Source organism: Accipiter gentilis, chromosome 28 (assembly GCF_929443795.1).
Source record: "Accipiter gentilis chromosome 28, bAccGen1.1, whole genome shotgun sequence".
Taxonomy (NCBI): domain Eukaryota; kingdom Metazoa; phylum Chordata; class Aves; order Accipitriformes; family Accipitridae; genus Astur; species Astur gentilis.
Window position 1 is genome coordinate 18,155,842 of NC_064907.1, and position 25,547 is coordinate 18,181,388.

The window sequence follows — 25,547 nt, forward strand, 5'->3', positions numbered from 1 at the left end:
CTGCCACGCTGAGCTTTCCTACCCCCTTCCCATACACATGATGCAGGAGCCTCACGGGGTTTCTTAACCACTACCAAATCTCCTCTGGCTCTGCTGTCAGCTTTACGGGGCAGAAAGCGCCTTTTTGGGGTCGAGCACCCCATCGAGGAGAAGACCCCCCCAAGGACCAGCCCCGCAACCTCCCTGCCCCAACCCCGCTGCTCCGCCGGCAGCATCCGCAGGTTTGGGGTTGAGATTGCTCCATAGATATAGAGACAGATAGATATAGAATTTTTATTTTTTTTTTTTCTTCCCTTTCTTTTAAAATCAGAAGCCAGAAACTCCATAGCAACCCGCAGCTCCCGGGGTCTGACTCCAGCGCTTTGATCGCGCTGTCACTTCGTTTAAGGCTACACCCCGGTAGGTGTGAGGAACTCCAATTAAGCATTCAGCTGGCTTGCCTGTGTGGGGGGACAGGCTCTGCTGTGGAGGAGGGAAGCCTCGGCGCTATCGCGGTGACTAATCGCTCAGACACCGGTTGTCTGTGGCACCAGGGGAGGGCAGGGAGAGGGTTTTCCTTCACCGCGCAGCTGCCTCTGCATTCCCTTTTCGGGAGATATTGCGGCTCCCCGTCGGGCTCGGGGGCTCCCGAGCGGAAGCTGGAAAGATCCCAAAGCATCTTCCCGGCGTGGTTGGGGCTCTGCCGAGATGCTGCTGCGGATCTCGCTGCCGCGGCCCCGGGTCTTTGGTGATCCCCCTTGCGCGGCCCCGGGGTCGCGTTTTCAGAGAGAAACCGCATTTCTGAGTTTTTAAGGTGCGCGTTTGTGCCTCGCCCGGCCCCTTGCCACGGAGGAGCGGTCGGTGCCTCTGCCGTGCACGTGCTTTTACGCCCTTAGGATGAGCATCCCTAAATTTGGGTGAGCATCCCTAAATTTGGGCGAGCACCATTAAATTTGGATGCCGAGCACCGTTAAATTCGGGTGCCGAGCGCCATTAAATTTGGATACCGAGCACCATGAAATTTGCCTGCCAAGCCCCAAACTGAGTATTTGGCCCTTGCCTGAGCGCCCACAGGGAGCAGAGCAGAGGATCCCACCCTCGACCACGAGCCCAGCCCCGGCCCCAGCAGAGACGTGCCAAATTGGCTGCCACCAAGAACGTCACCGTGCGCGAAGTTCGCAGCATCGTTTCCCACATCCTCCCGTTCCCTATGGAAACAGCCCGGCTCCACGCACCCGTCCGGCTGACGGGTGATGCCGCAGCACGCGGCGGGGCGCAGCATCCCCCAGAACACCCCAAAACTCCCCCCCTGGCCGGAGCAAGGACGTTTTCCCGGCGCAATGCCAGCTGCAGCACCCACTCCCGAGGGACCCGCGACCGAGGGTGATGCAGAGGTGTGGGATGCGGGTGCCCGGTCCCGGCCCCGGGGACGATGCCCCACTCCAGCGTGGGCACCGAGGCAGGGTACCCAGCCCTTATAAACACCTGCGTGAGCAAGGGCAAGAGGCGAGGAGCAGGCCAGCCGGCGCGGCTTCGCCCCCGCTCCCCGGGGAGGCGAGAAGGGGGCCGACGGCCGCCCCCCGCCACCGCCGTGGGCAGCAGCAGGATGTGCTGTCCCTCCCCTGCACTTCCCAGCGAGCGCTTTACATAACTTCTGCTGCTTAGTCACAGCTTCGACTCTTTTTTTTTTTCTCCTTTTTTTTTTTTCCCCTTTTTTTTTTTTTTTAATTTTTTTTTTTTTTTTGGAGCGATTTTCTCAGCCGCATCAGAGCGCGAGTCATTTCGGCAAGGGAAGTCCCTTCCTTTCTTCCGTTCCCTTGGTAACTGCACAAATTTGCCTTTCAAATGATTCATGACCGGGGTGCTGTAGGAGTTCCCTCCTCCAACACAAATCGCTCCCACACAACCACACATGCCCGATTAATCATTGATTAGCGTCTCTTCCGCAAGGTAGACTCGGCGAACGCACAACCCTGCCACTCTTCTCCGGCCACCGCCGCGGGGATCCCTGGATGCTCGCGGGGGGACGCGGACAAGAGTTTGCAAGACATCCCGTCCCCGGACACATTTCATAGACTATATATGAAACATTCCCAGGGTGGCGGGGACACAACGCCGATGGGAGCCAAGTGCTCTCCACAGGGCCAGCGATGAAATCAGAGCTCACGGTGATGGGTAAACCTGCCCCGAACTCCCAATTGCATCGGCAAAACTTTATTCTTGACGTAATTTTTATTTTCCCCCTTCATCCACCTTAGACTAAACAAGCGGCGAGCCGATCCAGAGGGAAACGCGGCGTGCCGCAGGGTCAGCCACCGCCACGGCCAGGCCGGAGGGACAGAGCCCAGCAGCAGAAAAGAGCCAGAAAAGTCCTTTTTGGGCCCGTGATGAGCAAGACGCAACGAGACGGAGCATCAGCCGGGGCTGAGCGGTGCCACGATGTGCCTCCGCACACCGATAGCTGCACTGCGGCTCGGGAAGCAGGCTGGGACAGAGCCGGGAACCGGTGAGCGCTGGGTGCCGGGAGCATCTCAGCTGGAAAATAAAATTAATCTGCAAAATGTCTCCATACCGTTTTGGTACGTTTTATCTGATTTATTCTCTCCTCGTTAAGAGGAGCTAATTAACAAACCATCATTTAAATAAACAGCAGCGAGAGTGTTTGTAACCTCTGCTTTATTGAATTGTGACAAATTATTAGCCTTTGCATGTTAAATGAAATAGAAACATCGAGGAAAAAACCTTAATTCCCATCTGCCTAACGACGATACCTGCTGCGGAGACGAAGGCAGAGGGACCAATTCACGGGGCGGCTCCCAGCGAGGGCAACAAACCGCGTGTCTCACACATGAAAACATCCCAAATAACCCCCAAAACAGACGGGTTTCTGGGCGCTGAATGCTTTTAGCACCGCGGCTTCACCCTAAATTCCCCTCTACGCAATGGCAGGGCCCGAGCAAAGCCAAGAGCATCCGCGGGACGGGGCTGGGCCGTGCGGGGCTGAGCGGAAAAAACCGCGAGCAGCTCCTGCTTACAAGAGCCTCTTTGTAGCTGTCGTAACCACCTCGCTCATCATGGATCCTTGGCAATATAATGATAATAATCATATAATGCACGTCTGTGCAGAGCCTGTCATCCCGAGCGCAGCCCCGAGCGCTTTGCTCGGCATCGTTGTGTGCAGAAGAAGAAGGTGCTGCATCGCCCCGGGGGGGTTGAGCTGGGTGCAGGGTGCCCAGAGCAGGGTGGAGGAGGAGGATGGCTCGGTGGTGAGGGATGAGGGCAGGGAACTGGAGGTGTTGGGGTACCTGGTGCTTTCCCCCTTTCCTCCCGACCCCAAAATGAGCTGCAGCAAGAAAAAGCGTGCTCGGTCCCCGTGACGGAGCCCCGTCCCCGCTGCGGGGCGGCTGTTCCCCAAGACACAGCAGAGCCGTAACGTACCCCCCCCCGTGGGCTTTCAGCGCTTCTTGTGTCCCAGGCGGAATTGCTTAGTGGCAGCTTTTCAAGGGGTTTGGGAGTGTAATTACCTGGGAGCATTAATTACAAGGCAGGCGAGCATAAACCCAAGCAGCAGCTCATAAGGAGCCGGGGTTTGCGGGGATGCAAAGAGGGTTTAACCCTCTTGCACACCGGGGATTTGCAGACCAAATTTCCCCCGGGCAGAGCACGGGAAGGGACCGGAGCACCCTGACGGAATGACGGACCACGGTGGCAAAGGGCAGAGCAAGGACAGGCTGCTCCCGGACCGTATCCCGGCGGCAGAGCAAGGTTTGCCAGAGTCGCGCCGTATCCTCGGGCAAAGGTACACGCTTGTGCAAACACATGTGCTCGTGCAACCGGGTGCTCTTGTGCAAGGAGACCTTTTCCCACCGCTTGCTCATCCCGGGGGCTCTGGCCTTCCCCAAGCTCCCTTCTGTCTTTTCCTCGGCTGCAGCCCGGTGAAGGCAGCGCTTTCCCCCTGACGCTGCCCGAGAAATTCCCCAGCTAGGCAGCTCTGTTCTCCCACAGCTCGGGCCAGTCACGCTTCGGTGGTGGTTTTCCCACAGCTGTACGTTACTGCTCCCAGCTCATTCCAGCGTCGCAGGCCCTGGGACGGCACTGCATCGTACGCTCACTCGCTGATCCTAACGCTGTTGACTAAAGACTACGTTTAAAGGTAATATAAACAGTTTGCTCTTTAAAACACATTTGAACTATAATTTCTATACATCGTTTCTGAACTTTTATTTTAAAACAATTAGCCAGAAAGCCCTTTTCCTATGATATTTGCAGAGCGCCTGACAGTAACAGCAATTAAACCCCATCTGTCTGCAGAACGTGAATAATAGCAGTTGACGCTCAACTTGGGATACGGCTCACGGGAAACCTGTTCAACACAAACCTCATCAGGGAAACACGTGCCCCAAGGGCCGGTGCCGGGTCCTGGCAAACGCGGCAGTGCCGAGGCTCCCACCGCTGCCGGGCTGCCGGCATTTCGGGGGGACTCGACCTTGCCTATGGAGGACCAAAGCAGCTTGAAGCTCAAAGAAAACTACACCTGAGCAGCAACCCCTTCTGCTTATTTTGGTTTTCCTTAGTTTTTTTTTTTCTTTTGTTAATGAAGGCTTCATTAACAAGCAGCAAGAGAAACTCACACTGCGGAACTGACTATTCCAAGGAGCCAAGTCATCAATTAAAACCACTTTTCTCTCTGTTCTTTCCCTTTCAAACCCTCGGTTTAATCACCCAAAAGTAGAGTCGAAAGGGCCCCCGCGAGGAGGAACACCACCGCCGCACCAACTATGACGTCTGCCCCGTCCCCCCTGACGGAGGCGGAGGGTCCCACCGGCACGGCGGGGATCGGCGATCCCACGGCATCGCAGAGCCAGCCGGCGGCACGGGGACCGGGGATGCTGGATGGCCACAGGATCAGGCCCGGCGCAGGTGGGGTAACCTACCCTCGCATTCCGGCATCTCCCAGAACAGGGATCCCTCCTACCCGCAGGATACCCAAAAGCTGATTTTTTTGTTCCCCACTTCCATCAATTAACCCACTAAAAAGCATTCCCTGCCCCTACAAGATTTTTCTCCTCGCTGGCCGCAGCTGGCACTGCTGGGATGCTGAACGCGCCCGATCGCAAGAGTTCTGCAAAAACGTCCCCGGCGTGTCCGTACGGCGCTTCGCCCGGCAGCCGAGAAGCAGCAATAACAGCAGCCGGCAATTAACAGCTGCTCTCTATTAATTTTAATAAATCCAAGTATTTTGGATAAGCATGACCCCCGTGCCGTGTGCTGTATAAACACGCTTCAGGGGAAAAGTTTCCTTTGGAGCACGTGGATCAGTGTCCCTTTGGGATGGGGACGTTCGCTGGGGCAGGGTGCAGGGCCACACGCGTGGGCGAGCAGCCGGCCCCCCGCAGCTCTCTTCCCAGCCTCTAATCGTGCAAAAATCCCGTAACTTTTAAGGTTAATAAAGCCCTTGTTTGCTTAAGATAGCACCTGTTTCTATGGTGACACTTGCAACCCGGAGCCTGTTTATCAACCGGCAAGGAGAAACGCTCTGACAAACGCAACCGCGGGAGCAAACACCGCAGGCGAGGACCGCCGGCGATGCCGGGACCTCTGGGACCGGACAGGGATGCTACGGTCCCCCGGCACCCAAACCCACCGGTCCCGCACCCGTGGGTTCCCCACCCCGCTCTGCAAAGGCACGGGAGCGACCGCAGCTCCTGGGGGTGGGGGGGCTGCGCCCCAGCGCACCCACCGCGGGGAGAAAAGCCGTTTATCGTGATGGGCGATGGGGTGGGAACAGCTCTCCTTCAAACTCCGCGTTGACGTATTTCCCCTATCTGACCCTGGGCTGGTGTCCGACCAGCTCTGTGCCTCAGTTTCCCCAACCATCCCCGGCGGGGGAAGGGGTCGGCGGAGCGAGCCAAGCCGAGCCGAGCCGTGCCGGGCGGCAGCAGCGCCCGGTGGGTCCCGCTCCGCTCCAGCCTGGCGCAGGATTTCTCCCGGCTGGCAGAACTGGTTTCCATAACGACTTTCTGTTACAAACATATTTTGATAAAAATAAAGTTAAAGCAGCGAGGCTTTAGTGGAGTACAAATTTGCTGCTCTCTCCCTCCCCCTTCCTCCTCCCCAAGGAGGGGGAATAAAGACGGAAAGCTTTCCATTTGAAGGGCAGTATTTTCTCCCTTCTTTTTCTTTCCCCCGCTGAATACAAAATGGAAAGCCTTGTTTACTGGATTTCTCTGTAAACTGGTTCCGACTCTGCCTAGTTACCTGATGCTCTACAGTATATACAGGATAATGTGATAAATTCATTTCCAATTCACTGCATTATCCTTTGAATATTTTAATGACTCATTGAATGGAGTAAAAAAAAAAAAAAGCTATTTCAAATGAACAATTATGCTGCATTAGAGTAAAGGCTGATTATATTTAAACACTGCTTGCATGGATAACGGGACATATCGACCTCCGCCTATAAGAGCTAATTTGGCTCTTATCTCTAAATAATTTTACACTGCAAATTACCATGAAAACCTAAAGGGCTTTAAAAACATTCATCAAAAGATATTATTCCACTTTGTAGCAACATTTTTATTTAAATTATTTTGAATGGGAGTGAAAGCATCTCTCGTGTTTGACAATCGGAGGAGCGGCAGAGCAGCGGCTGATAAGGAACGGCGACCGGCACCGCGGGGATGGGATGCTCCATCCCCAAACCCACCTGGAAAAAGCAAATCCAGTGCCGAATCCCAAACTTGGTGGCGTGCCAAGGTACTGCAGCACCTATACTGCCATTTAGTGCTGCCAGAGCCGGGTCCCTCCAAACCTGGGGATGGCAAAGCCGGGGCGATGCCGGGGCGATGCCGGGGCGATGCCGGGGCGCGGGGGCTTTCGCAGCCCCCCAGCCGTCCCGCCGGCCGCCCCGTCCCTCTCGGAGAAAGGCGCTTGAAAGCCCCTTTCTGCACCAAAGCAACAGAAGGTGTCATGTAAAGCCTACACGGTTATTTTAGAGCCAGTGTGCAAATAAGCCTGTCAGCTGAAGCTCCTCGGAGCCAAGACTTCCATATACCCCCCAACGATCTGCATTTCAACGAGACACCATGTGTCGGAGCCCGGGGAGCCGCCGGCTTCGCAGAAGAGATTTGGGGCTGGTGCTTTGGGAAAGCTCCGGCTGCGGCCTTGGGGAATGAGCGGGGGGGGATGCTGGGACCCCCCGCCCCAACACACACAAGCCCACCGGCAATGGGGATCCACCTCGGGGCTGGGGCGAGGTGATTTTGTCCTGGGGCCCTGCGAGGATGATGCTGGGTTTGGTGGGGTCTTACAGGGCGATGGAGATTTATAGGCGTGTAGGTGCGTGTATACGTGAGGGAGAGGTATATATATGGCATATGTATCATATCATTATATACGTTTCTATATATACTATGCCATATCAATATATATATTTTATATATAATATATCTCAGAATCACAGAGTATCTCAAGTTGGAAGGGGCCCATGAGGATCGTTGAGCCCAAGTCCCTGCTCATATATGTACACATATATATTTATCTCATGACAAAAATACTTAAGGATATAGGTGGGGTTGGGGTCAGCCCCGTTCCTGGCAGAGACGCGGCACCTGGAGATGGGAAAGCCCTTCTCCTTCCCAAAAATCTCCTTTTTCCCCCTCCTGCATGGCCTGGCAAGGAGTTTTCTGACCTTTTGTGCTGCAAACTGAATCGCCCAAATGCCGGGGAAAAAAACCACCTTCTATTTGTGCTGGTGAACTGGTTTTAATCCCGCATTTCCCTTCTTTGCTTAAATGATCTTATACTCAAAAAAAAAAGAAAAGAAAAGAAAAGAAAAGAAAAACACAATAATTAGCAATAGCGAAAGCCTCAGAAGGATCTGTGTACAGAAGGGAAAACAAGAGCTTGGGCTTCTTTGCGTTTAGTAAATATTAAAATTAATGAGAGACTTTCAGGACCCTGTTGTTAGAAATGCAGAAGGGTTTCTGTGAAGGATTAAAAAAAAAAAAAAGCCCTGTACACAAATCTCTGCAATTATTCTGAATGCTTTATATTTTTCAGCCAATTATAAAATTCATGGAAAGTATTAATATCCAATTTTAATTTGCTCAATATTCCCATTAACAATAAAAAGTCTAATTAAGGTATCTGTACAAAAAGCCCTTAGCAGTAATTTCAGAGAATAATAGAGGAGAATGACGAGATATTTCTTGTTAAATGCGTGCTGCAAATTAATTGATATCTTAATTAGACTTTAGTACTAAGATTATTAGTTAGATTGATTCAAGGCTGAAACACCTTATCTTTTAAAAGATAAAAGCAAGCAAGAGAGGAACAAGCTGATTTTCCAAAACCTTTCTGGAAGCAAACCAGCGATATGCCGGGACAGTTCGGGAGCGATGCCCCGCTGCAGGGTAAGGGCTTGTCCGTCTGTCCCATCCGTCTGTCCTGTGGCCACGGAACTGGGAAGCAGCAGGAATTGAGCCCAAACCCATTTTCCCCCTGTTTGCTTCCCCAGGCTGGAAATGCTTTTCTCAGGAAAAAAAAAAAAAAAAAAAAGAAAGGGAAAATTTGGCACCAGCAAGATTTTCACCAAAACCGCTTTTTTAACCAAAAAAAAAAAAAAACCAACCCAGCAGTAGGAGATGTTTGAAACGACCGGTTGTCTCTGCAGAGAAAACTGGTGGTGGGGAGTTTTCAAAGCGGGTTTTTTTCAGCATTTCCTTAGAAGAAGAAGAAGAAGAAAAAAAAAAACCCAGCAATATTTTTGGACCAGCTTCGCTCTATATAGCCTGAGGAAGCACTCCCCTACCTACACGCCGAGCACCATTTACATTTCTCTCCCAAACGCTCATCCTTCGGGATTTCACCGAGATGCTGCCGTACCGAGAGAGATATGCATCCCATGGGAATCCAACCCTCCGGGGCAGGAACGCCCGATGCACCCCAGCACTCGGAGAAGCCCCGAGCTGTTGGGACCCCAAGATACGGACCCCACGGAGTGGGACTCACTGGGATGTCGGTGACCAGCCAGTGCCTCCAGAACCGGTTCCTGGGGTTGGCTCTACTGGGAGCGTCGGGGTCCACCAGCACCAGCACGTACTTCTTGCTCTGCGAGAGAGGAGAGGAGAAGAGAACGCTATGGGCACGGTGTGCGGGACCGGGAGCTTGCACCCACGGCCTGCGAGCAAGGAGCAACCCTCCAGGAGTTTTATCAGCCCCCCCAATTTTTTTTTATTTTTTTTTTTCCCACGCTTTCCCACGCACGCACACTTTGACGGTTGCGCTCATGCAAAATGCACAGAGAAGGCGAGGGATGAACGCGCGCCAGGGGAACGCGAGGGCCACAAACCCGCTCGGGACGAGTTAGTCCTCGCGGTCTAAAGCTCTTCAAAGAGAGGAAGAACAGGGGTTTTCTGCTATCTCCAAATAAAAGGCACCAAAGAGAATTTCCTCCCCTGCCAGCCATCCTCTAACCACATCCTACAGCGGCGCAGGGCAGAGCCATGCACCACGGCACGGGGGACTTTCCGCCGAGGATGGCAATCCCTGGGAGAGGGGGATGGGATATTTTGGGGATTCAAATACAGCTCCAGCCCTGCGGCGGTGGCCGGAGACAGGCTGGATGCTCCGGTCTCCTTGAGGGTGGCTGCGAGATGCTAAGCTCTACTTAAAAAACCCCAAACTAACCAAAAGATGCACCAGGGATGCTGCAAGAAGGCAAAGCCGCTGCCTCGCCACGTACCCGGGAATTCCAGTACCTCTCCTGGGCGATGGCAACCGGGCAAAGAGAGCAAAGACTCATGGATGATGCTCCTCAGCCCCCCAGCATCCCCCCCAGCCCACCCCAGGTCCCCACCGAGGGTGTCCAGCACCCAAGGGTGCCACCGGCTCTATGAGACAACGTGGATTTTTTGGTCCCCTGAGGATGGAGCTGGGTTTGAAGTGACCTCTGGAGGCTGTGGATAGAAAACCTGCTGATCTCGGGGGATTTGGCAGGACCTCAGGCACCAGATTATCCTGCAAGCACCCAGATTAAGGGATCTATATCCTAATAAAACCTCCAGGTGCATCTGTCAGCTCGCCAGCGGTGCCACGCACGGCTCCAGCGTGCCCGAGGGCTGAGGTTTCATAAACGGCTGGGGGATTTAGCCATGCAATTCCCACCGAAATTAGCTGGAGCTCTGTGGCTAAATCCTCCGGTCGCTTGTGAAACCAGGCAGGGATTTTCGCAGCAAGATTGTTGGGGTTGAGACAACCTTTTTGCTCTATTTCCCAACCCCTGGTTGGGGCAAATGGGGCAAGCAAGCCCCGGGGTATTGCCGTACCCAGAGATCCCCTGTAGCCCCTTCCCTTTGCAGCCCACCAGAGCCCTGCATCGCTCAGCACCCCCCCTTGCAGACCCCACCTCCACGACAAGAACCGGTTTAACCAGAAAGCAGTGAATTTCGACCCATTCAGCAAACAGCTCGCAACTGTTGCAGAGAAAATCCCAAACTCATGCAACCGCCCTGCCTGGGAGAACGGGCGGCGAGGCGTTGCTGCCCCGGTGCATTAATCCCAGCCTGGCTCAAGGCATTTGCATCGCTGGGGAGGTTTTATGTCAAGAATACAGATGCATGCACGGAAAAAGGGGCCGTGACGGTGCCACTACATGAGGCCCAAGCTCAGGACCTCGGAGCAGAGCTGTCACCTCCCTCCCTGCGGTGCTCGCAGCTGCAGCCGACTGCATCGCTGCGAGCATCCCGGAAAAAAATCAGCAATATTCCTTGCCGGCGCTGAAATCGGCATTTAATGGGAAGGAGGAGAGAGGGGGGGAGAAGAAGCCCGACAACCCAAAAACCCTGCGCTGGAAGTGTGAAGGAATTTGAGCTCTAACTTTGGGGAGGGTGCGGAGCTGAGCACGGCGTTTCTGAATCTCTCGTCTCTGCTCGGGAGCCCAGCTGGTGGGAACAGAACGTGTAGTCATGGGACTGTCATCGTGTGCTGTCCAGGTTAACATGTAGCATTTCTATTACTATTAACAGACTTTCTGCTCCTCACTCCATCTGTTCTTCGAAATAATTGCAGTTGTACAGACCATGCCTTCGCTACAGGCAGGCTCTGGGGAGAGGATAGTGCTTTTATGCAAAAAAAAAAAAAAAAAAAAAAAAAAGAAAAAAAAAAGGAGGGGGGGAAAAAAAGTGTTAAAAAATAACAGCAAACACGAGAATAGAGTGCAAGCGAAGTTAACAGCAGGCTCGCAATTCGGTACAGATTGTGGCCTAGAAAGGTGGCGATGCACGCGGCCGGGGGCCGGCGAGGCCAGACCCCCGCGGGGACGGGAGCCGGGGTCAGCGGCCCGGAGCCGGGCTGGGACCGAGGGATTTTTCTCTCTCATTACCTGCAGGCCACCCTAAGAGGCACAATCCCTCACCTTCCACCTAAAGATAGCAAAGCCCTCCACGACCCGAGTTAATCTCCCGGTGCTTAGGTGCCATCACATCCCATGCCAGCAGCCGGGCACGGCTCCCGGGGCTGGGCCAGCCCCCCCGAAAATCACCCCAAAAGCCGGGCAAACCCTCTGGCCGGCGTCCCCGAGCGATGCTACGTACCCCAGACACGGGGTAGGTGGTTTTTCGCTGGCTCTGCTTGTAAGCAACAGAGCAGCCGGAGTGCTGGCGATTTTAGGGAGGGGGGGTTTAATGCTGAAATCCCTCCTCGACACAGGCTAACAGCATTAGCTGCTGTCAGGGCTCCAGACAGGAGCCAGCCCGAGTGACACGGGAGCTGCTCAGCTTTACAAGCATGAACCAGCCCCGGGGATTTTTGGAGAGGAGGAAAGCGGGTTTAGAGCAGAAAATTCCTCGGTCCTCCAGTGCAGAAGAACGGGTGGCATCTTCCTTTGGAGGAAGGGGGAGAGGGGGGAAAAAAAGCCATTTTGGGGTACCGCAGCTGAAAATTTGGAGTAACAAAGCAGCTCCGAACACCTCGTCACCCTTTTCTGCTCAGCCCGGGGCACAGAAGAGCCGCTGGTGCTGGGGGAGCCGGTGGGGAGCCGGTGTGTCCCACCAGTGGCACACCAATGGGGACAACGCTGGGCTCATGCAAAGGTCACTCTTCCAAGGGTCACCCTTCCAAAGTTCACCCTTCCAAGGGTCACCCTTCCAAAGTTTACCCTTCCAAGGGTCACCCTTCCAAGGGTCACCCTTCCAAAGTTTACCCTTACAAGGGTCACCCTTCCAAGGGTCACCCTTCCAAAGTTTACCCTTACAAGGGTCACCCTTCCAAGGTTCACCCTTCCAAGGGTCACCCTTCCAAGGGTCACGCTTCCAAGGGTCACCCTTCCAAAGTTCACCCTTCCAAGGTTCACCCTTCCAAAGGTCACTCTTCCAAGGGTCACCCTTCCAAGTGTCACCCTTCCCCGCTCCCCAAGCCATTCCTCTCACTAGAGCGCTTTGCAATTAGCATTTAACCATCGCAACGAGCTTCTGCCTTCCCCGAGGGGTCAGAGCTGTTGCTTTACCCCCCGGCTTTACACCCCGTGTCCCCGGGTGCCGACGTCCTGCCCTGCCTCAACACCCGAAACGGAGCCAAAGCGGCAGAGCTGGTGGCAGATGACAGCAGCGCTGCGTGTCGTGTTTTCCCTGCTAATTGTTTCTAGAGGGAAGCAGCAGCGATATATCCAGTTATTACTGCAGAAAGCATCAGCTACTCCAATTAGGCACAGGTTTAGGAAACTTGCTCCGAGCAGGCAGGGAGTTTTCAAGAGGCAGGCAGGCAGGCAGGAGAGGGATTTGTGCGCTGAGGATACACACACAGCTCAATAGATCCCGCGGAGCTAGGGCTGCACAGGAATTAAAGACTTATCCAAATGAAAGCAAATAGGGTGTTAAGCGACACACATGTAGAGCGAGCGGTTTCCTTGGAAACCAGCGCACATGGAAGCGGCACACATGCAGCGCCCCGGCATTTTCGGCAGCGCCGGGGCGGCCGCGGGGTTCTGCCCTGCCGGGGATGCCCGTGCTTGGCTGGGGATGGAGCCGGAGGAAAAGCCCCATCGTGCCGGCCGTGCCTGCTGCAGGGCATGGAGAAAAATGGCACGAAATGTGCTTTCTCCTGATTGCGAAGGGAAACCGGACGATGCCCAGCTTTGCCGGCCCCGCTCGCCTTAGAAATTCAAACCCAAAACTAAGAACAGTGATGGGCAAAGCCCCAGCCAGGCCTTCAACCCAGCGCCTGCTTCCCAGCACAGGGTATAAAGCGGGTTTAATTGATTTTGGAAAGTCCAGTTGGATCTTTCCCAGCTCATCCAGCCCTCGGAGCTGCTCCTCTGTTTGCGCTTGCCCGGAGCAAGGGCTGTTACGCTGCTCACAGCAAAAGTTGCCGGTAGCACCCAGCCCCTCTCCGGGTGAGGAAATAGGTGAGATTTCCAGTTGACCTATTGCCACCCACGTCCTTTACAGCTGCTAACGAATTTGCCAAGGTATAGGGAGCTGCTGCAGAAGCAAACCACGGCACTGACAGATTAAGACGGTATCTGAGCCAAAAGGCCCTCCACCTCCCCAGGAGCTAAAGCTCGGCATCGCAATAGCCGATATTATCTCGCTGCAAAGGATTTCAGGGTGATTGATGGCACGAGACGATGCAGATCGAGGCTGGCCGGTCCCTCCAGTGCAGAGATGGGATGTGGCGACGCATCCCGAGCACGCAGCGCCCGGGCGGGACCTTGCACCCCAGGGCGGTTTATGCAACTGCAAACCAGAAAATATAATAAATATACCCAAAGCGACCTGCCAGAGCGGGGCAGGAGTTCCTGGCTGGGCAGGGAGGTGGGCAGGGTGTCCCAGCATCCCGGGAAACATCATCCCGACTCTCCCAGGCAATGGCTCGAGGGCTCCAGCCTGCGTCCCACCGGTGCAAGAGTCAAAGCGGTGCTGCTCCTCCTGCGAGGTGGAAGCGCTGCGAGCACCAGCTGAGAGCTGAGAGTCAATCTGGGCTTTTTTCTTGGCTTGTCCCCAGTACTAAAAAGTTTCTATAACGGGCACATAGTTAGCAATTCTGCTGCTGATGCTTCGCCAAAGAGAAATTCTAGCTCCTTCTTCGGCGGTTAACTGCACGGGGCGGGGGGGGGGGTGAGGCAGGCAAAAAAATTGTTTGCAACCGAGTCCGTTATTGTGGCTTTGGGAAAGAGCTGCAGAGCGCGGCAGGATTTTACCGTCTTATTTTAAACCAGCACCTCACCACTTCCACCTTCTTCTCCCCCTGCAAAAATAGGTCAGCAATATTAACCCTACTCCGCAGGACTTGCCCAAGGGGACAAGCGGCACCGTCTTAACACTTGACCCAACTCCCCCAGCCGCGGGTCTGTGCCCCCCCCCCCGGCCCCGCGCTGCCGAAGGGAACTTCATTGACTTTCCTAACACTCTGCAACTCTCCCCATCCCTTCGCTCTCCCCCGGGACTCGCCGCAGCAAAGCCGGCCAAATATTTATGCAGCCTAATGTTCTAATAAGAATTGATTAATCCAGGATCGTTAAAGCGAGCCCGTTAAAGGTCTGTTTCCAGATTAAGGTCTTGGGATGTGTTAAGGGACCGTTCATCTGCTACAAAAGGAGAACAGTTTGTTTTCCCCTCCCCGTAACAGAATAAACCGGCTCCTCGCAATAAAACTGCGCTGGGTGTGTTACACGCTTAACGTAACCAAGCAGCAAGCGGGATAAACCTTCCAAGGGGTCCATCGTGCTGTAAATACAGGTTTGCAAGAGGAGGCTGCCCCTCCGGATCACTTTTTTTTGGGGGGAGAAGAGCAACAGGCTGTGCTTCCTCGCTCAGAGACCCCATTGCAGATCACGCTCCCCAAAATTGAGGTCCATCATCACCATCATCATCGCCTGCAAGCAGACTGCCAGATACACCGAACATCAGGGGAATGGGGCGGCATCTTCCAGCCAGAAGAGAAACCCAGAAAACACCAGCAAAAAGGGAATTTACACCCCAAGACCCCCCCCCCAACCCACGCTGCCGAGCCGTCGCTCCGTCCCCTCCGCTTTCCCAGTAGTTATTTATTGCTATTTGGGTGGCACGGCTTCGGGGCCGAGCTAACGAGCTTCGCGTGCTCGTCCCTGAGCTGGGGACGCCGAGGCCGGCAGCGCTGCCCGCTCCGCAGGCAGGGAGCTGGGGATGAACTCGGGGGAAGCGACACATTTTCCGAGCGGTCTGCGAGGAGGAGGAGGAGGAGGAGGCGGCGGCGAGCGGCCGCGATGGCAGAGCGCAGCCTTCCAGCCCAATTACTATCATGCGGGGGGACACATGGATTGGTGACATTTGACATTTTCTACAAAATATTTTGATGCAAAATGGCACCTCCGTCACAAATTATTTTCCAAATCTTGGCTTGGGTTTGGGTGGGTTTTTTTCTTTTTTTTTCTGAGGGGAAAAAAAAAAAAAGATTGCACAGGGTGACATTTGCAAACGAGCAAAGGAAAGGGCCATCGTTTCCCCACCATAAGCAAAGGGGGCAAGGTGGCCGTGTCACTGAGTGGACAAAGCAAACGGCACCAGCGGGGGCAAACGCACCAAAAAAAAATCCAGGCTTTGCTCTGGGCCATCGCCGTGCCCCCGCATGGCCCTTGGGGACCCTCAAAGGGCTTTTTTCCCCCTTCTCTCCCATCCACGCGAGGGAAGGAGCTGCCGCAGCCCCTGCCCGGGCCTGGGGAGCATCGTGGGGCCGGAGCCCTCCCCGGCAAAGCAGGGGTTACCAGCGCTGGGAATTGCTGAACCCTGTGCTACCAGACACCTCGGGAAAGCTGAAATGACTTTAAATGCCTAAACATTTTAAAACAAACCCTGGAACAATTCAGCTCCTAACTCCTCGCCTGCTTTCTCTCCCTCCTCGCTCTCTCTCTCCCATTTTTACGGTTTCCAGAGCTGTTTTACGCCTCATTACCTGCACACTGTGAGTGATGTCTGTCGGTCCTAGAGCTGTAAATACCTTAAATCATGCTTCATTAAGAATATCTATGGTGCTATTAAAGAGCTATAATAGACAACGAGTTAACAGATGATTAAATATGAACTCCATTTGTGTCAGTCACCAGCGTGCGGGAAGAGGCTTTAAGTTTTTTAAACTCGCTCTCATTATCTGGGGAAGTGGGGCTGCAGCTTGCGGGGATGGAGGGGGATGGAGGGATGCTGGGGTGGGGATGGGGCGCAGGGATGCTCCTGCACCAGGGACACCCGGGAAGGACCAGCTCCTCCGCTTTGTGACTCCGAGCCGATGATCCTGGCAGCCCTTTGCTTGGCTGTTCTCACCCACACAGGCAAATAACACCAGGCGACACATGCAACAGATTGATCTTTAGGGTCTAGCAGCCAGAGATTAAAAAGAAAAGAAAATAAAGGAGGAGGACGACGACAAGGGGAGGCCGGGCTGCTTTGGATGGGGCGGGATGGGGAGATGGATGGCTGCCCGGGAGGAAGGGCTGGAGGCCGGCAGCATGGACGGTGAGGCAAAAGCGGACTGAGCATTGCTGCCTTTCCGATAAAATAATAGCTCAGCACAAACAAATTGCCAAAGCGCAAATTAAGTAATAATTAATATTATTAAAATCCCACGAGCACACAAAAATACTGGGGAAAATTAAATAATGAGTGTTTTCTTATTTTCTGGATTAAGATTTTTCTCCATAAAAATAAAGAACAGTTTCATGGGAAGCTTCAGCAAAAGTGCATTATCCCACTATTACAATCTCACCTCCCTGCCGGGGCTCAGGGCTGCGGATGGTGCCAAACACCCGGCACGTGACCCGCCGCCAAACCGGCCACGGAGAAAGGGGTAAGAGGCAGGAGGATTTGGGGACAAGGACAGACCCCGGCTGTAGGAAAGCCAAGCTGGCCCGATAATTACCCTTCTTCAGCAAGGTGGCCATCGTCACAGCAGACGTCCCCACGGTCTTTGCAAGGACGCATTGGGGCTCTTTACCCCCCGTGGCACGTGGGGACGAGCGGTGCCTCCCGAACTCCTCGCCACCACCTCTCCCATCCCCTTTTCCGCCGGGATCAGCCTTAAAAACTGTCCAGACGTGGCTAGGGCTGGCACGGCCCCCAGGCGTGGGGACCTGCCTGCCTCTGCCCCGTGCCCCGCTCTCGCTTTGTTTTGGACGATGCTCACCCCTATGCGGAGGGCGAGATGCAGGATGGCGCTGAGCAGGTACGACACACCCTCCGCGGCCACCAAATCCCACCGCTGCCTCCGTTTCCCCAGCTCCAAAGGAGAAATCGCTGGCCTGATACCTTACAGGGATAACGGCACAATAAATTCACGCTCCTACAAGCGCCCGGCGCTCTGCAGCCTCCTTCTTTATCATTCCCAAATACGCCTCGACCCCTCGCTGCCAGCCACGACCCCGTTCGCCGGCATGCCCGCAGGGACCCACGGCCACCCCCGAGGCCGTGCGGGAGGACTGGGGGGGTCCCGGGGGGGCCGGCAGCGTGGGACGGCGGCGATGGCAGCCGGCGGCTGCGGGGGGACGGTGACACGCCGCTCCCCGGGGACCGCGCTCGTGGGGGGGACGGTAATTGAATCTCGGCGCTTATATTCAGCCGGAGCCGGCGCCGTGATTAAGTTAACTGGAAATGCCATTTCCGTATTGTTCAAACTCTTAAGTGCGCCAAGGTTCTTATTATTTGCTGCCTGTCCCCTCTGCTCCTTCGCTCCGACCTCGCCTCCCCTCCGGCATTGGGGTCAGGCTGCAGCGGCCCCCAGGGTCACCGAAAGAAATTAATCCCGGAGCCCCTTGGGAGCCGAGCTGGTGCCTCGGCCGTAGAGATTGCAAGGGCCGGGAAGGAAGATGAGCTCTCCTCCCTATTTGGGGAAAAATAAAAGCATTTCAGGAGTGGCGGGAGCTGCTCTGCCCGTCTCCATCCCCGGGGATGAAACGCCAGCCCACCCACCGCATCCATTTCCCTGCCACCATTCACCCCCAGCACTTTGAATTTGCTGCTCCCAAGGCGCAAGTATCCAAAAGTGCGGCGGGGGCCTTTCCCCCACCCCGATGCACCATCACCGCCTCTCGATCTACGGCCAAAATCACCGAGAAATAACCCTCCCTGCTACGCAAACCGCTCTTGCCAGGAACAGGAGGGAAGAGATGCTCAGCTCAGAACTTCCCTCCCTAGTAAAATATTTAATAATAAACTAAGAGGAGAAGCCAACTGTCTCCCTTGGATGTGGTTTTCATTTGGAAGTTAATAGGATTTTTATTCCCATCCAAAATATCGTCTTTTTTTTTTTTTTTTCCTAATGTATGTTTTGTTCTAATATATCCATCTTGTCATGCTAAATAAAATACAAATCGTATCAACGTAGCCCAACCGGGAGCGACGAACACCCGTGTTGCACTCCCGTTTGTCTCCAGCACACAGACACACCAGCCACCCTCTCCCAAGGCTCCTGGCCCCCATCACTTTGTTAATCGATACCGGTCGAAAGCTTTAAATAATATTTTAAATACTCCAAGTGAGAAAACGTCCACGTTAATGTGTTAATTTCCATGATGCCTTGTTGCTTTGAAATCCCTGAAAAATGGGAAGCTTAAATGAGTCCTATGAAAAGGAACAGTGCATCATTAACACAGCCAGATCCATATCACAGACTGCAGCAATTACCATCCAGTGAAACACTGCAAGCTGTGAAGAGCTTTCATTACCAGGGGTTTTACAGGTCATTCACCTCTGGCCAATCTTACGCTAAAACAAGCATTTTCTGCACCACAGATTCCAGCTTCATTTAAATCCGTAATTGCTTTGATTTCGGTACATATGGAGCACAGGGACTTCATGACTAAGAAATCTATTAGTCAATAAGTTTGCTACTTTTATGGACCTTTAGTCATCTTGCCTCAATTTCTTCCCAGGTTGGGTGATGGATGGAGATGCTGATTTCCACGGTGGGTGCGATCTGCCCCGGCTCCCCTTCGCCGCAATTACGTTCCCGGGTCACCGAGGGGGAATTCAATCAGGGAGCCGGGATGCTGCTTCTGCCTCGGAAACGCAATTCCCTGCCGCCGGCAGCCCCGTGCGGCAAATAGCCCTTCTCCAACCTACAGCGAATATTTGATGGTTTTTCATTATTTCCCAGGCCGCGCAGAAGGCGTTTGATACAGGGGTGCTCGGGTGCGAATCAGACGTGATCCCTCCATCACTATTTTCCCCCTCCAAGACCAAGCAGCCCTTTGGGGAGCTGCCGACAAAACAAAAATGTTTTGTATTGCTTTTTTTTGGAATTTATTTCTATTGAAATGGGCATATTCACCATGCAGGTATTAGAAAACTCCCCAATTTAAGAGCCGCAATTTGCACCTTCGTATAAAACCCCGGGTGAATTGTGTATCGCGGGGTTATCTCTTCCTCCGTGGGTGCTGGCGGAAACAAGAGACAATAGTCTATTCTCCTCCGTACGGGTTCCTACCCAGCCCTGTATCCAAGTGCCTTCCAGGAGTGCATTAAATGATGCGATTAACATCTGTCACGTGCGGTTCAGTCTCTCTTTCAGTCTCTCCCGGGGGAAGGAGCCACACGTGCAAGGGAAGAGTTTGTTTTGGTGGGTTTATCTTCTTTTTTTTTTTCAAAGCGCGCAGCGCACCGAGGAGAAATGCATCTCCGTGGGCAAAGCGCCCTTTGCGGGCTGGCCGGAGCGGGGGCTCGGCAGCGGTTGGCATCTTGCAGCCGAAGCCCTGTTATTTGGGGTGATGGGCCAAGCAAAAAGCTGGTCCTGGGGTGAGAGATGCTCTCGGGGAAGGTGCGGGGGGCAGATGCCGAGGGGCCGGAGGAGCCCGCAGCGGCGGCAGCAGCACTGAGCAAAGCCTCGGCTGTCGGCAGCAGCGTTTGCACGGGGCTGGATTCCCGTAGCAGGAGCTCCCTTGTTTGCTTATACCCCAAAAAGGCTGAATCCTGCTTTAAATAATGCGCGGTTCCTGCACGTTTCCATTTGTGCCCTGGCAGGAGCTGAGCCCGGAGCTGAGCCTGGTGGATTTAAGCAACCTACCGACACCTGAACGTGGCCCAACCTGCGGTCGGTCCCAGTCCCAAAACCAAACCCAAATCCCACCATCGTGCGGGTGCAGGGGTGCTGCCTTTGCTCCCTGTCCTGCCAGCACCCAGAGCAAGCCCTTCAGTTTCCAAAAACTACCGGCTTCGACACCGGACAGCGATGACACGCTGCCGCCGGGCAGCGATGCTCCGGCGTGATGATGCAGAGCCGGCAGCGACGCTCCAGCCTTCAGGAAATTTGGAGAAAGAAGAAACAACACCCTGCTCAGCCCCATTTCGGAGGGGCGAGGATCGAGCCCTGCTGTGTTTTTTGGGGGGATTAGGAGGAAGCAGGATAGTTGGGTCTTATTGCATCTTAGGAGGACAGGCGGGAGGATGGGATGCTGCTCCCGCAGCTGGGATCCTCTTTTAATTGATTTCTCATGGTTTATTGCCTCTTCGCTTTAATTGCAATACAAATGTTTGCTGATGCAATTATCGTGCATATGCGATAAAGCTGTTAGAGGGTGTCGTTAGGTCGTATTTCTTCATTTATTTTAGGGCGTGTGAGGGAAAGCGAGAAGTGCGCTTCCTGCACAGATTTCTGGCGATAAAACATAATTCCAAGGTGGGTTTCTTTGTGGCGGGTTGGTTTTTTTCGGTTCAATATACTGAAAGCAAAAAAATTTGCCTTACAGCAGCTCATCTGGGGGTGAAATAATCCACTCAACATTCAGATTATCAGCTAATGCGCATTTGCATTAGAATAGGCTAGAAGAGCTCCCGGGATGGAGCAAGATCCCTCCGGATCAGCCGCTGCCCTTGCACAAAACACCAACGGATCCTCGCCCCGAACACAAAACCACTTATGGATGCGGCCTCTGACCCCCCGGCAGGGAATATTGCTTGGGAAGGGGACCCTCCCATGGGATTTCATTACAAAATGTTTACATTTAAGAGTAATGGGGGGGAGGGGAAAAGCAGAGTTGCCCAGAATTGGCCAGGGCAGCCCGTCTTGAGCCACGGTGGCAAATTCCGGATCTCTCCCAAGGGCTTGGACGTGCCCCATGCTGGGATGCCGGCACCGACCCTGCAGCATCGATGGAAGACCAGCTCCGTGCCCGGCTCAGCTTTAAACCACCAGCAAATTTGGGAGCAGTGGCCGCATCCCCACTGGGTGAAACGAGGCCGAAACGCAACGCCCTGCAGGGAGCTGCAAAATCTTGCACGGCGAGGGCCGAATCCTGCGCACGGACCAGCCGGCAACGGCCCAGGGAGCCCCGTCAGCTGCCGCAAAACCTGACGCTGCACCTTTCCCATCGCAGCTGTCAAAATGAAGCTGTCGCTGTGACGGCCTCCTCGGAGCCTCGTTAAAAATGTGACGGTTCCCTTAGGCTACCAGGGGAGACATGGCCAAATTAATGAGGATGTGACAGAGTTTACGGGTCAGATTAGACTCCTCTTCCCATGGCTGCGCTCGGCATAAACCTGAAAATTGAGTGAAAAGAAGGGAAGCCGAGGGTGAGGGACCGCGAGGGGTTCGGGGAGCATGTGCGCTCACCAAAAGAGCAATCCTGTACTTGTCATAATTAATCAGGCACATGTTAGACAAGCAGAAAGCGCTCGGCCCCTCCAGTAAGGGAAGGGAATTAAACCCTCACCTCCTCGCCCCATGGATCTGGCCTCCCCAGGATGCGCCGCGTAGGGAACAGGTTTGCAAACACATCCTTACAGCTCTCCTACTTAATTTCCCCATTTAAAAATATATAAACAGAACTGATTTTTTTTTTTTTTTTCTTCCCCCTTTCCTTTTCCCTTTCTGGAAAGCAACCCGCTTCCAGCGAGAAGCTGTGACAGACCAGAGACGTCGCTGCCTCGGAGCGCTTGGACGAGGGGTATCTCGCACGTGCGACGACGACGAAGGGTTTGCACCCTGCGAACACACGGCGCCGGTGCAGGCGACTGCCTAAAACGTTGAGCATCTGCGGTCCCAGCCCAAGCAACGGGGACTTGGTACCTCTCGAAGACACGTAGAGAGTCCAGCCGGCCACGCTGGAAACACCTGGCGGTAGCGGCCGCTTCTGAAAACCTCAGCCCCTATAGCATAGATATATATATCTCTCTCTCTATATATATAGATATAACCCTATAGCCCATGCCCAGGGGTGAGGGGATGCCTGTTAGCCCTTCTCCTCCCATCAGCAGCCCTTGAGGGGACCAGGGAGCCTGGGGAAGCACTGAGAGAGTCCCGTTTGAGGGCAGCTATTTAGTCTCAAACCCTTAAAACTGAAATAAAGCTCAAAACAATCCTGAACCAACCCCTCGAGCCCAAACAGCAGCGAGATTTGGGACCCAGTCCAAGCTCTGCAGCTTAGGCCCATCTCCAAATATCTCCCAACAAGTTTATTTATGGAAAATAAAATCAGTCCAAGATGTTCACAGCTCAGGAATATTTAATGCTATTTGGTGAGAAAGTATTTCCAGCAAGGAGGGAACCGCACGGCTCCCCGAGCCCGGCTCCCGGGCATCACCGCAGGGATGATGCTGGCACAGACCCGCACCAGTCACCCTGGGAGCTCAGAACTGGTCCGACTGGATCAAACGCCTCCCTAATTTAGTTCGTACCAATCCTGCTTAATTAATTGGGTCTGGAGGCATAGCGCTGGGCTGTCTGCTAAGGTAAGCCGTGGGAAGAGAAGATGCTGAAGCGTCTCTGAGGGGGAGCATCACCCCTGGGTGCCCACCGCAGCACCCGAGGATGCGCTGCCCGGGGACCCGACCAGACCTATCCCCTTCCCAGTGCGCCAGGAATGGGAAGGACAATTCCCCCGGTTGGGAAGAGGAGGAAACGGTGACAGAGCAATAGCCCAGGTGATGCTCAGATACAGAAACACTCTCCCCTGCCGTGCCGCCCGCTGCCCATCGCGGGCAGCCATGCCGCCGTTCTGCGCGGTGCAACGCTCCGGCCGTAAAAAAATCCGTAAAGGCACTTTTGCACCCAAAACGATGGGAAAAGGGGATGAACCGCTCGTCCCCAAGAGGCAGAGCGGCAGGAGGGAGCGCAGCCCCGGGGGTGCGGGGGGACACGCCGCCATCCCTCTGCCTGCCGATCCCACCGGGAGCCACGGTCGCCCCGGCGCTGAGGTTAAACCACCGACACGGAGCTGTCTGCCGGGGCAGCCCAGAGTCAAGGGCAGGCCAGACGCAGCGGTGATGGGAGTCACTTTAATAGACACCTGCCACCTGATGGGGAGCGTTAATGCGTCCCTCCGCTCCCGCCGGACACGGATGAGCATCCTCAACCCGGCGGGGCGATCGCATCCCTGCCGTCGCCGTGAGATGGGCTGTCACCTTGGTAAGGGGGGGACGACGACACACAAAACAGCCGGGGAGCGGGGGAGAGCACCGGGGCAAGGCCTGGCTTTTACAAACAGCTCTAATATCCCTGGAAGACGTCTCCGAGTCATGCACCGGGTTGGAAATGTCTCCCATTATAATTATGAGTCATTCGTGACTCAGTGACATTTCTGAAATTAAAAAGCAGTCGCTGGCCCAGCCCTTTGCTGCCCCGCTTGGCGGCTGCGCGAGCGCTACATAACTTATTTTTAATGCTATTTCCCAGACAAACCACCACCCCCCCCCCCAGACCCATTACCCCCCACCCTGGCTGTGCAGCCGCTCGGGGACAGTCCCCTGGGATGGCAGGTTTTGCATTCACACCCTGAAGTCTCTTTTTTTTTTTTTTTTTTTTTTTTTTCTCCATGTGGGAAAAGCTGGGATCTGAGCCCAACTTTTCTGCCCGGATTGCTCCCGGGGGCAGAGCCGGGTGTTGTGTCCGCTTGCACCGAGGCGGCAGGAGCAGCAGCCCCAGGGATGTCACGAGACAGGCGGGATTTCCTAGAGCGCCACGTTTAAATGCAAACCCCTTAAAATAAATAAAAGCAACCTGTTGGGTATTTCCAACAGCGTAGGACTTTTGACGAAACCTCCAGCAGAGCGCGGTGCCCGCAGCAGCACAGCACGTGCCGACGCTCGGTGCAAATCCAGGGCCGCGTCGTTGCTGCAAACGGCTGCACGAAAAAGGGGGTTCAGGGACCCGCGGCTGCAGCGGGGTCGGGACGGTCACAGCCCACCGGCGTGTGGTCCCCAGGGATGGGCCACTAGGCACATTTTCAAAGGCAGCCTTACCCTCATCCCTCAGTTTTATTCTGGGAACGGCCAAACCCAGGGCAGGAAACGCTCTGCGAACCGATAACCCCCAATCGCGCAATTATTTCCCCTCTCCTCTCCGCAATCTCTTTACAACCCGAGGGCTCCGTTATTAAAGATTTTAGAGGCTGGGAGGCAGCTGCCCTCGCAAAAGGCACGGGGCAGGGATGCTCAGGAGCAGGGATGCTCGGAGCCTGGGATGTTTGGGGGTCAGGATGCTCGGGGACCGGGATGCTCGGGGACCAGGCGTGACAAGCCACGTTCGCCGACATCCCCATTACTCCACGCAGGGACAAAACCCATGGGAGACCGGTGAGGCCGCGGCAGGGCAGGGTCCGGCACCGTAGCGGGACCGGTCCCCCAGGGCTGGGAGGTTTTGGGATCTCACGGAAACCCAGCGCGGTGCGAGAGGTCTCTCTGCACATCACATTTTGCCATCTGCAGCAGGTGAACCGCCGGCACGGCTCAGCATCGCGCGGTGGCTGGGGAACGCGTGCCGTCGGCGCCAGGACATATCAGAGCAGAAATAGACCCGGAGCCGTCGTCCCCCCCACCGCCCCCTTTTTACTATTATGTCTGAGAAGCGACGTCTCTCCTTTTTTTTTTTTTTTTTTTTTTATGATGATTTAATCGCTTGGTGATGAGGGCTGCCTGGCTGGGATACAACTGAGCTCTGGGCATCGCCAAAAGAAACGGGGGATATAAAAAGAGGAGGAAGCATCAGTAGCAGCGACGCTGATTGACAGTGAATGAAATGAAGCGGCCAAATTTCATTGGCGTGGTTTGAAATCCCAGGACGATGCAGATAGCTGATGGCTCCTTTCCTAGGGTTTTGCCAGAGCTAGCGTTTGCCTTTCATCCTTATTTAATTCACTGTTTGGAGACTGCCACAGGTTTTGGGGTGGGTTTTTTTGTGTGTGTGTGTGGCGGTGGTATTTTAATTGCATGTTTCCCTCCTGGAGGAACTTTTTTTTTTTACATACCAGTGTACGGGTGTGTGTGCTGAAATGCAGCTGGGCGTGCAAAGGAGAGGGGTACGACGGAGGCAGGAGCCATTTGCCCAGCACCTCGGCCGCAGCCCTGCCTCGTGGCCTCGGGCCCTTGCCGAGAACAGTCCTCAAGTGCTTGTGCAATTTATACCCTGGGTGCCGATAATTAAAGGACTCAAGGTTGAGGTTTGATAAAGCATTTTCCTGGAAAGGCAGCGTCCCTTGGGGCTCAGACTCTGAGCGCAGCCGCTGCCGGCTGCCTCGGGGGGATGTGGGTCACATCGCCCGGGCAGGGGTCCCGCAGGAATCCCCCCCGCACTCGTCCGCCTGTAGCTATCCCTCTCCCGATTACTGGATC

At 54.6% G+C, this 25,547-nt stretch overlaps 1 protein-coding gene across 8 annotated transcripts in view; it reads right to left on the minus strand.

Annotated features, from left to right (window-relative positions):
* The window catches only part of PEBP4 (phosphatidylethanolamine binding protein 4), an 80,798-nt gene that overhangs the window by 30,846 nt on the left and 24,405 nt on the right, over window positions 1-25,547 (minus strand). For all 8 annotated transcript variants that reach the window (XM_049830799.1, XM_049830793.1, XM_049830800.1 and 5 more), the window contains one exon: window positions 8,995-9,093. In XM_049830799.1, coding sequence (XP_049686756.1) covers window positions 8,995-9,093 — 99 coding nt within the window. The remainder of the gene's footprint in view (window positions 1-8,994; window positions 9,094-25,547) is intronic.